The sequence below is a fragment of the Gymnodraco acuticeps genome, unplaced genomic scaffold, assembly GCF_902827175.1.
Source record: "Gymnodraco acuticeps unplaced genomic scaffold, fGymAcu1.1, whole genome shotgun sequence".
Classification (NCBI taxonomy): Eukaryota; Metazoa; Chordata; class Actinopteri; order Perciformes; family Bathydraconidae; genus Gymnodraco; species Gymnodraco acuticeps.
This window is the reverse complement of record NW_022990414.1, coordinates 174,555-186,412: the sequence shown is the minus strand read 5'-3', so window position 1 is coordinate 186,412 and position 11,858 is coordinate 174,555. Positions and strand designations below refer to the sequence as shown.

General features: G+C 43.9%; 1 protein-coding gene across 1 annotated transcript; it reads left to right on the top strand.

The window, feature by feature from the left end:
* The first annotated feature begins 2,342 nt into the window (after nucleotides 1-2,342).
* Nucleotides 2,343-4,931, top strand: LOC117551880 (olfactory receptor 142-like). Its single transcript, XM_034224962.1, has 2 exons — nucleotides 2,343-3,413; nucleotides 3,549-4,931. The coding sequence occupies exon 2, from the start codon at nucleotides 3,551-3,553 to the stop codon at nucleotides 4,493-4,495; it is 945 nt and encodes a 314-aa protein (XP_034080853.1). The 5' UTR covers nucleotides 2,343-3,413; nucleotides 3,549-3,550; the 3' UTR covers nucleotides 4,496-4,931.
* The last annotated feature ends 6,927 nt before the right edge of the window (nucleotides 4,932-11,858 follow it).

Below are 11,858 nucleotides of genomic sequence, written 5' to 3'. Positions count from 1 at the left end.
CATTCGATAGTCCCCCCTTTCCAGTATCCGCATCAGTCCAGTAGGCATAGCTACTCGGAAATACTCCGGGAAAAGAGGCTCATAATAGACCTGTCTTCTCCACACGGCTCAGCCATCCCGAGCATTGACAGCGTCATTCCAAGCCCAGACTTTTCGATGCAATACGCAAACATCGACCACGCCATCACCCTCATCCGCTCAGCAGGCCGGGGAGCATGGCTCTCTAAGGCAGACATCACCAGTGCACTCAAGATCTTGCCTATTCACCCAGACTCCTGGCGTTTCTTTGGAGCGTACTGGAAGGGAGCCTATTACATCTCAGTACGCCTCACATTCGGCTGCAGAAGCAGTCCCAAAATCTTTGACTCCCTTTTAGAAGCTCTGTGCCGGATCTTGACAAACAACCACAGACTCCCCTATGTGCTCCATCTTCTCGACGACTTTCTCACTATCACTCCACCATCCTCACCCCCCCTGCCACGGGCTGAGCACACTCATACAAACATTTTTCAAACCTTGGCATTCCTCTGTCTGAAGAGAAAACCTCAGGGCCTACAACCTCCATTGAGTTTCTAGACATCACCCTGGACTCAATGTCTTTCCAGGCTTCTCTATCCTCAGAGAAAGTACAGCGCATCACTCTCCTCTTGTCAAACTACTTATAGGCAGACAGATGCACAAAACGGCAGCTGTTAGCCCTCCACGGCAAACGACTCTCTCATATTCACACTCCGAAGGAATAAAACGGATCAGCTGGGAATTTCTTTACCCATCCACATCTTTACATTACATTACATTACATTGCATTTAGCTGACGCTTTTATCCAAAGCGACTTACAATAAGTGCGTTCGACCAACAAAATACAAACTTGAAGAATACAGAATCATATAAGTGCATCAGGTTTCATAGAGCAAAACATTTCAAGTGCTACTCAACTGGCTTTAGGTAAGCCAGTCCTTTATTAGTATATAAGTGCTTTGTTAGTAATTATATCGCTCGAAGTGGAGTCGAAAGAAATGATCTTCCGCCTGAACTCGTATCCCAGCCCATACGAGCCACTAACCAAATACCTCAGCGCAAGGTACGATGCACACGCAACGCCTCAACTCTTTCTCACCGAAACAGAAACGGCCACACGTTTCTGGTTCCAGAGACACTTCCACAATGTGTTGCTTATTTTGGGGATATGTTCAGAACATTATTCGAGCCATTCCTTCTGCATTGGCGCAGCGTCCACAGCAGCTTATGTGTGTGTGTGTGTGTGTGTGTGTGTGTGTGTGTGTGTATGTGTGTGTGTGTGTGTGTGTGTGTGTGTGTGTGTGTGTGTGTGTGTGTGTGTGTGTGTGTGTGTGTGTGTGTGACAGACAAAGACAGTACAACGTAATCCTTAATATGGATTTTGGATGTTTGACTGGATTACAGAAAACATCATTAAGTCCCACTTTATTATTATTTATGTTAATTATTATAACGTGTTACATCATATTATTTTGTATTACTCTGTATATTATATAACCGTTTCTTATATTAAATGATCTTATAAAGTTGTTGTTAATGTATTTGCTAACAGGCCAAAGTTTCTCTCCTCAGAGGACTAAGGAGAAACCTTTTTTGTTGACCGCCTCGGATCAATTATTCTGTGGACACGGCTGTCATCTGAATACATTGCATCATATTACTGAGAGGCCAACACACACACACACACACACACACACACACACACACACACACACACACACACACACACACACACACACACACACACACACACACACACACACACACACACACACACACACACACACAGGTGTTTGTCTCTCAGCAACAAACCTATAGTGTCCAGCTTCTTCAGAGTGGATCATTACAGGGGAGGGGGGCTTCCTCTCATCATGTCAAAGCTCTCACTAACAAGCTGAGTCACATACACTGTTTTATTGTTAGTTCCCACGTTGAATCTTAAAACATAATTGTTGATGGTTGGTTCAGTTGTCTAACTATTGTCTGTAATAGTTGTCCTCATTATATTGAATGCTTTCAAGGTTATCGTGCTGATCTGAACACAAGTATAACATATGTAAATGTTCCTACACTTTCAGGCATGGAATCAGTAAGTCAATAATGATTCTGTATGAGTGTATTTCAATGTACTGATGTACTGAGAGTGTTGAATTCATTGAATATGGTATTCTTATGCAAGCTTTTGCAAGCATTGATTAACATAGTGTATATGCTATGGATTATTCTCACTTACATTATCCTTCAATGTGATGATACTATATGCTGGCTGGGGCACGTTTAGCCTTTTTTTCAGGTCTTCCTCTCCTCCCTTACCGGTTGGTCTTTGAATGCACCTCTCTTTTTGCTTTAGGTGCAAACACAAACATTTGAAATCTGAGTGAAATACTGTTTCAATAAGTGAGAGATGCCAGGATTGTGGTGCATGTAGTTTATGAGAAGGTCTTAGTTTGTGTACATCACTTCTTCGGTTACTTGGAATTGATATTTACTATTGTCAGGTCCAGCTGTGAACGTTTGCCGTTCACATGCATGCAGGTTATTGTGGTTTTTAGTATTGTATGTGTTGAATTAGGACATGTTGCAGTTATATTCCGTCCTTTTATCCAGATATAGAAAGCCTGAGTAAGTCTGTGAACTCCTGTTTGAATAACTGAGACAGGCCAGACCTTTGCTGCATGTAGTGTATGTGGAGGTGAGATATTCCCAGCACAATATTGTCATGTGCAACCCTAGGAGATTTTACAATTCACATGCATGCATGCAGGCTGATTTTGTATTAATATATGAATATTGAGTAACATACGTTGTTTTATTGTTAGTACCTGGACACAGGTAGATCATCATACTGTATACATGTGTATACTGCTTCTGCATGCAAGTATTTGTGCACATATATGTATTTAAAATAAGGAAAGAATATATTCTCACTTATATTTCACTTACTTCAAATGAGATTATATTGATTATTGTCTGCTTGTGACCTTTCCTTAAGTCTTACATCTCCTTTCTATAACTCTTGTTCTTTCTATGAATGTGTTCTCTGTTCAGGCCGACTTGCAAACATGAAGGAGGCAATGTGTAGGAGTGTGAAATAATGTTTAAATCAATGTGAATGACCATGTTGGTGGTTCATGTAGTTTATGAGACTTTTTTCCTGCCCTTCATTTGTGTGCTTCTGTTCTCCAGCTACCTGAAGCTAAATTCAATATTGTCAAGTGCAAGTGTTAGGAAGGTTGTAATTCACATGCACGCAGGCTTATTGTGTTTTTGCATTACTGTTGGTGTTGAATTACGACATTTTCCTTTGAACATTTCCCTTGTTGTGCATTTATATTCCCCCTTCCTTCGCAGATATAGAGAGCCTGAATAAGTCTGTGAACTACTGTATGTGGAGGTGAGATTTTCCCAGATGTTATATTTAACATACAACTGTTGGAGATTGCATGCAGGCTGATTTTGTATTAATATCTGAAATGTAGCTAACAGCATCTCATTAACAGTTCCTGTATTGTTCCTCTCTTTGGAGCAGACATGAAGAGCAACAGCAGCCTGAACCCTCCCTACTTTCAGTTGACTCTGTTTGCAGACTTTGGGCCCCTCAGATACCTGTTCTTCATCTTGTGTCTGTTCATCTATGTGACTATAGTCTCTGCTAACATGGTCATTATTCTGGCAGTGTTCCTGGAGAAGGCTCTGCATCAGCCCATGTATATTTTCATCAGCTCTCTGTGTGTAAACTCTCTGTTTGGCTCAGCTGGATTCTTCCCCAGGTTCCTGCAGGACATCGTCTCTGACTCTCATTTGGTCTCACGTCCATTATGCTTTATTCAGGTGTATGTTATTTACACCTATGCTTCCTGTGAGATGACCATCCTCACCATCATGGCCTACGACAGATTCATTGCTATCTGTCAGCCCTTACACTACCACAGTAAAATGACCTTCAAATGGGTGCAGGTTCTTGTGCTCGTTGCTGTTTTATACCCAGTATTTACTATTGGCTTCTTACTCTATCTTACTGTTAGATTACCGCTGTGTGGAAATAAACTGAACCGGATTTTCTGCTCTAACTGGCCTGTGGTGCAGCTCTCCTGTGTGGACACCACTCCAAACAACATAGCTGGTCAGTTTCTCTCGGTGACCATCATCTTCATCCCCCTATTCTTCGTCCTGTACACATATCTACAGATTCTGCTGGTCTGCAGGAAGAGATCGTCTGAATTTAGAGGAAAGGCATTACAAACCTGCCTGCCTCACATCGTGTCCTTTATGACCTACTCCATCTCTCTCTTCCTCGAGGTGTCTTTAACTCGATTTGAGGCTGATCAACTGAATCCAAGCATCACAGTTATTTTGTCTTTAGCGTATCTGATCATTCCCCCCCTCAATAACCCTATCGTGTATGGCCTGGGTCTGCCTCAAATCAAAGGAGTCGTGTTAAGATTTCTGAAGAAGGGTCCTGCTGCTGAAATATAAAAGGAATATGTTGACCATGTTAGATTGTGTTTCCTATCATAATTATTTAAAGGGATACATGATTAGATAGAGATCAACATAAAGCACAACAACAATATTGTATATGCTTGATTTAACTCAGATTTGGCTTGAATTTCCCTCAAATGTTAAAATATTACTATTCTGTTAAATGTAATAGATTTAAAGTTAGAACACATATTATGTTCTGCCTCTTCATGCATATTTAAGGTCAATATTAAAATGTATTTTATTTGAACATGTCCTCATAAAAGTAGATTTGACAGGAATTCAGGTTTACTGTATGTTAGGCATTGTGATGTTACACCACTTACTGTTATTGTGTTTTAATGTTTTGTTGTGAATCATTCACCCTTTGTTACTATAATGAAAATGTAATGATTAAGTAATATATTCAATAAACAACAGTCTACAGCCATGTGAGTCCCTGCTTTTTCACCTTCACTTAAATGCTATTGTTAGCCATTTGGAACATGTTAAACCTTGAAGCATGCTAACATTAGATAATTATCAGTGCAGCTGAGGATTATGGGAATTGATAAACTATCAAGCTTTCTATGTTTGGCCCCCTGCCTTAACTTTAATGTTATACGTACAGTAAATTACAAAGATCGGCAGTTCTTTGTCCAAAACGTTTGCCTTGGTGAACTATTTTTGCAAGAACATATTTTGTGAAATGTTAGTAAGATTGGTCACTTTCCATGCAGGTTTAGTATGAACTTGCTGTTTTCAAAAGAAAGTGGTTTGCATTAACAATTGTAATGTATCTATGATAGAAGTAGAATAAACACTAAATAACCAAATATAATATCACAAAAAGCGGGCCTGAAACCTGACATTCACTTTTAGGACCAAACTGACAGTTGTTCTTGTGGTCTTGGGTCAAAATGTTTATTTTCAAAAATATATTACCTTCCACGAAATTACATATGGAAATTGCTTCTGTTGTCCCAGTTTTATTAATTTGATTAACAAGACAACTTTCAGGGATTTTCACTAACTGCTGGCCGAAGTGAAGTTCTTACCTGGCTGGATTATGGACTTCCTCCAGACATGCGTTTCCCGGCCTGCTAGCCCCAGGCATGCTAACCCCCTGCCTGCCACAGTTCCCAACTTAGCTTATTTTCGAGAACGCTTTTGATGGGTCTCGTCTGTCTTTTGGAGGTCCACGGAACCTCCAAAAGACCTCTAAGAAGCGTAAGGTCAGGAAGCCAGCTCGTACTCGGGTACCGGTCCCAGCAGCCATGGTTCCGGCTCCAGTGCCGGCCCCAGCAGACATGGTCCCTGCTCCAGAACCGGACCTTACGGCCATGTTTCCGTGCTCCATTGCCGGCCCACACAGTCATGGTACCGTGCTCCAGTACCATCCCACACAGCCATGGTTCCGAGTTCCGGTTCCGTGCCCAGCAGCCATGGTTCCGGCCCCAGTTCTGGCCCCAGCAGCCATGGTTCCAGCCTCAGTCCTGGCCCCAGCAGCCAGGGTCCAGGCTTCTGTTCCGTGCCCAACAGTCATGGTTCCGGCTCCAGAACCGGCCCTAGCAGCCATGGTTTCGGCTTCAGTATCGGCCCCGACTCCAGATTCGGCTCCAGTACTGGCTCTCCGGCCGACGCCAGCTCCCCGTGTCCTGTCGGCGTACCGGCCGACGCCAGCTCCCCGTGTCCTGTCGACGTACCGGCCGACGCCAGCTCCCCGTGTCCTGTCGATGTGTACCGGCCGACTCCAGCACCTTGTGTTCTGTCGGCGTACCGACCGTCTCAAGTCCCCTCTCGAGTCCCCTCTGAAGTTTCCTCTCGAGTACCCTCTCGAGTCCCCTCTCGAGTTCCTTCTCAGGTCCCCTCTCGAGTCTCTTCTCAAGTTCCCTCTCGAGTCACCTCTCGAGTCCCCTCTCGAGTCACCTCTCGAGTCCCCTCTCCAGTTCCCTCTCGAGTCTCCTCTCGAGTCCCCTCTCCAGTTCCTTCTCGAGTCTCCTCTCGAGTTCCCTCTCAAGTTCCCTCTGGAATCCTCTTTCAAGTCATCTCTCGAGTTCCCTCTCAAGTCACCTCTCAAGTCTCCCCTCGAGTTCCCTCTCGAGTCTCCTCTCGAGTTCCCTCTCAAGTCCCCTTTCAAGTCCCTTCTCGAGTCTCCTCTCGAGTTCCCTCTCAAGTTCCCTCAGGAATCCTCTTTCAAGTCATCTCTCGAGTTCCCGCTCAAGTCACCTCTCGAGTTCCCTCTCAAGTCCCCTTTCAAGTCCCTTTTCAAGTCACCCTCTCGAGTCCCCTCTCGAGTCCCTACCCAATGTCCTGGTCCGTTGGAGGTTCCGCTGGGGGTCCTGCCAACTCCGTGTCCTGTCCCTTTGGGGGTCCCGCCGACTACTCTTTCTGCCGGGGGTCCTGCCAACCCTATGTCCTGTGCCGTTGGAGGCCCGCCGACTACTCTTCTGCCGGGGGTCCTGCCAACCCTATGTCCTGTGCCGTTGGAGGCCCCGTCGACACCTGCTCCGCCGGGTTTCCTGCCAACACCATGTCCTGTCCTGTTGGGGGTCCCACCGACACCTGCTCCGCCGGGTTTCCTGCCAACACCATGTCCTGTCCTGTTTCGGGTCCCATCGACACCAGCCCTTGCTCCATCGTGGGTCCCACTGACACCAGCCCATGTTCCGTCTAGGGTCCCGTCTACGCCTGACCCGCCAGGGGTCCCACCAGCTCCTGCCCGTCCTTGTGCCCGGCCCCCTGAGTTCCCCAGCCGTGGTCTTCGCCCTCGGGCCCGGCCCCCTGACTCTTCCAGCCATGGTCTTCGCCCTCGAGCCCGGCCCCCTGAGTGCCGCGGTCTTCGCCCTCAATCCCGGCCCCCTGACTTTCCCGGCCGCGGTCCTCGCCCTCGGGCCCGGCCCCCTGACTCTTCCAGCCGCTGCCTTCGCCCTCATGCCTGGCCCCCTGAGTTCGCCTGCTGTGGCCTTCACCCCTTTATGAACTCTGCCTTGACCCCGGGCCGTCCGCCTGAGACCCCCACCACGAACTCTGCCTTGCCCCCTGGGCCGTCCGCCCGAAGTTTGGACTTTATTTGTGTGTTTAGGGACGTCTAGAATCTGTCCCTTGAGGGGGGGTGTTCTGTCACGATTCTTATGTCATGTCACGGTTTTAGTTTTGTGTCTGGTAATGTTTGTTTTTTTGCTGTTATTTTCTCTCTGTGTTTTCCTCCCTGTCGTTAGTTTCCCTGGTGTGTCTGATTGTCTAATTGTGTTCACCTGTTGCCCTTGTGTTTCTGCCTCCCCTGCCCGGCTGTTTCTCGTCTCATGATTACCCCTCCCTGTATTTAGTCTTGTCTCTTCCTGTGTTCCCTTGTCGGTTCATTGTTTGTTTCATGTCTCCCTTCATGTTGGTCACAGTCACCCTTTCACCCTCACCCACCCCCCTGGAGATCGCTGAACACATGAAGGAGATAGAGGGTTGGCACCGATTCCTTCCTGGAGTTCAATAACCAAACTAGGGCGATACGCAGGGCTGGCAGCATGTCCTTTACCACGCTCTTCAACGACGCCCATCAAAATCACTGAAGCAGAGACGCGCACCAACACCCCCGTCACCATGCCTACCACAATCATCTGGACCAAAACGTCCTCCCCCCCTTCAAGACTGCTGTCTCCGAAGCCTGATAAGGATGTGTGTGTAAAAAATGCAAACACTGACTGATATATGCTGGGTCCAGGCTCAAGGGCGTATGGCACTCTCAACTCTTTCAAGGACATGCCGGGGCCCTGCCTGCCTGTAGCTTTGCCGATATCTGTGTTGATAGGTAATAGATTAAGAGCGGTGAATCAGCTTAGACACAGGAAGTGCTCAAAAGTTTGTGTAAGTTTATCAAATTTAGAAGTGATTCCATGTCAGCCACAGCTTGTTACAAAAAACCTGACTGATAGTGTGTTTAACAAACTTAAACTAGCTTTATTAAATGTCAGGTCTTTGGCAGGAAAAATATTTTTAATCAATGATTTTATCACTGAGCACAATCTCGATTTTATGTTTTTAATGGAAACATGGATTGAACAAAATAACAGTGCAGCTGTTCTTATCGAATCAACCCCTCCCAACTTTAGTTTTATGAGTCAGGAAAGAATGCATAAGAAAGGGGGTGGAGTTGCTATTTTGTACAATGATTCCCTTCAATGCAGGAAGACATCTTATGGGAACTTTGCTTCTTTTGAATATGTGGCCCTTCAGCTGAAATGCTCCTCTCGAGCTCTGTTCCTAAATATCTATAGACCACCCAAATACTGTGCAAGCTTTTTTGATGACTTTACTGAACTGCTGTCTATAGTGTGTATTAACTTTGACTGTCTAGTCATTGTTGTTGATTTTAACATCCATGTTGACAACCCCCAGGACAGAGGGGCTAAAGAACTGTTTTGTGTTCTTGATAGCTATGGACTGACTCAGCATGTGACGGAGCCCACGCACAATAAGGGGCACACTCTGGTCTTAATTATCTCAAAGGGTCTGAATATCTCTAAGGTTGTGGTGACTGATGTTGCACTCTCTGACCATTCCTGTGTTTTCTTTGAGAGCTCTATTTCTGTTCACAAAAATGTTCAAAAAGAGGTAACCACAAAGCGATATTTAACTGAAAATACTAGGGAAATGTTTACTCAGAATTTTTCTTCCACACTTGCCCCTGCTAACATCTCAGTAAATGAGCTAGAAGATCATTTTAATTCAAAAATTAAAAATGTTATAGATGCCATTGCTCCAACTAAGGTAAAGGAAGTGACTGGGAAGAAAATATCTCCATGGAGAAAGGCCATGACCGTGAGAACAGAGAAAAAAGAGAATGTCGAAAAGCTGAACGCAGGTGGCGAAAAACAAATCTCCAGGTGCACTTTGAAATCTATAAAGAGAGACTTGGCCTTTATAATTTGGAATTGAAATTTGCCCGACAGTCTTTCTTCTCTGATATCATTGCCAAAAACAAAAACAACGCACGTGCCTTGTTTGCTACCGTCGACAGACTAACTAACCCCCCAGTGTCAGTAGCCTCTGAATTTCTATCCACCAGGGCGTGCAATGATTTTGCCTCCTTCTTCACTGACAACATTCAGAAAATCAGACAAGCAGTCAGTGCCTCTGCATCAGGAACAGCAAATGTTTTGTCTCTGTGTCCACCTAATATCAATTCATACATCATGACACAATTCCATCAGATCAATGATAAATACCTAGAGGACATTATACAACTTCTGAAATCCTCCTCCTGCTGCCTTGATATTATTCCAACAGGGTTTTTCAAAAATGTTTTTCCTTGCATGGACTCAGATCTACTTCATATAGTAAACAAGTCTCTTCACTCAGGTATTTTTCCACAGGCCCTGAAAACTGCAGTCATTAAACCGCTCTTAAAAAAGAATAATCTAGATGCTTCAGTAATGAACAATTACAGGCCCATATCAAACCTCCCATTTCTAGGTAAAATCATTGAAAAAGTAATCTTTCAACAGTTGAGTAATTTCTTGCATTTAAATAGCTGTTTGGATGTGTTCCAGTCAGGATTTCGTCCAAACCACAGCACTGAGACTGCTCTTGTAAAGGTCTTCAATGACGTCCACTTAAACACAGACAGTGGCAGAACTTCAGTGTTAGTATTATTAGATCTCAGTGCTGCGTTTGACACTGTTGACCACAGCATATACTAGACCGACTGGAAAACTGGGTGGGACTTTCGGAAACAGTTCTAAATTGGTTTGAATCCTACTTAAAGGACAGAAACAACTTTGTTTCTATAGGTAAATACACATCTGAGTTGACAAATATGACATGTGGGGTTCCTCAAGGCTCCATCTTGGGGCCTCTTCTCTTTAACATCTACATGCTACCACTGGCTCAGATAATGAAAAACAACAAAATAAGTTACCATAGCTATGCGGATGACACATACATTTACATAACCATTTCACCAGGAGACTATTCTCCAGTTAAAACACTGAGTAAGTGCATTGAACAAATCAATGACTGGATGTGTCAGAACTTTCTCCAATTAAACAAAGACAAAACTGAGGTAATGGTTTTTGGAGCCAAGTCAGAACGTATAAAAGTTAGCGCTGAGCTTCAGCCTGCAATGTTCAAAACAACAGATAAAGCCAGAAATCTAGGTGTAGTCATGGACTCTGACCTGAGTTTCAACAGTCACATTAAAACAGTTACTAAATCAGCCTACTATCACCTAAAGAATATATCTAGGATTAAAAGACTAATGTCACAGCAGGATTTGGAAAAACTTGTCCATGCTTTTATCTTCAGTAGACTCGACTACTGCAATGGTGTCTTCACAGGTCTCACTAAAAAATCTATTAGAAAGCTGCAGCTGATTCAGAACGCCGCTGCTCGAGTACTCACTAACACTAAGAAAGTGGATCACATCACTCCTGTTCTGAAGTCTTTACACTGGCTTCCTGTGTGTCAAAGAATAGATTTCAAAAATACTGCTGCTGGTTTATAAAGCACTGAATGGTTTAGGCCCAAAATACATTTCTGATCTTCTGCTAAATTATGAACCATCCAGATCTCTCAGGTCTTCAGGGACTGGTCAGCTTTCTGTCCCCAGAGTCAGAACTAAACATGGTAAAGCAGCGTTCAGTTATTATGCTCCAAATATCTGGAACAAACTCACAGAAACCTGCAGGTCCGCTGCAACTCTGACTACTTTTAAATCCAGGCTGAAGACTTTTCTTTTTGTCGCTGCTTTTAACCTCTTAAGCCCTGAGCCTGTTTTTCAGGTTTCAGGCTCGAAAATGCCACTAACACAACAAAGACTATATCTTCACTTCTAAAAGGGGTAAATTAATAATCTTTTCTCTCAAAGCAAGGTTACATCTGTGAATTGGATGTAGAAGTGTCAGAATCAATATAGATGTTTTTATTTTAAAGTAAATTCAGATGGAACATAGCAGAGGTGGGACCAAGTCATTGTTTTGCAAGTCCGAGTCAAGTCTCAAGTCTTTGCGCTCAAGTCCGAGTCAAGTCTCAAGTCATTGTTTTGCAAGTCCAAGTCAAGTCTCAAGTCAGGATGGGCAAGTTCAAGTCAAGTCAAGTCCTAAACTTTGACAAAACGAGTCATAAACAAGTCATTATTTGTTTTTCACCAAATGTAATGACATCGATCAACAGAATAATACTTAATAATCAAATTGCTCTTTATTAGTCACATTAATAATTTAATAATCCATTTTCTCTCTGCTGGTAAAGTAAGGTGTGTTTTTCTAATTTAAGAGAAAAGAACACCTGTATCTAGATCCCTCTGCAGGTGGTACCTTAACTATATTTTGATGATAATACTTTTGTACTTTTACTTGTAACATTTTGAATGCAGGACTTTTTA

Coding starts and splice junctions, on each gene's coding strand:
- LOC117551880 (XM_034224962.1), top strand. CDS start 3,551: ATGAAGAGCAACAGCAGCCTGAACCCTCCCTACTTTCAGTTGACTCTG.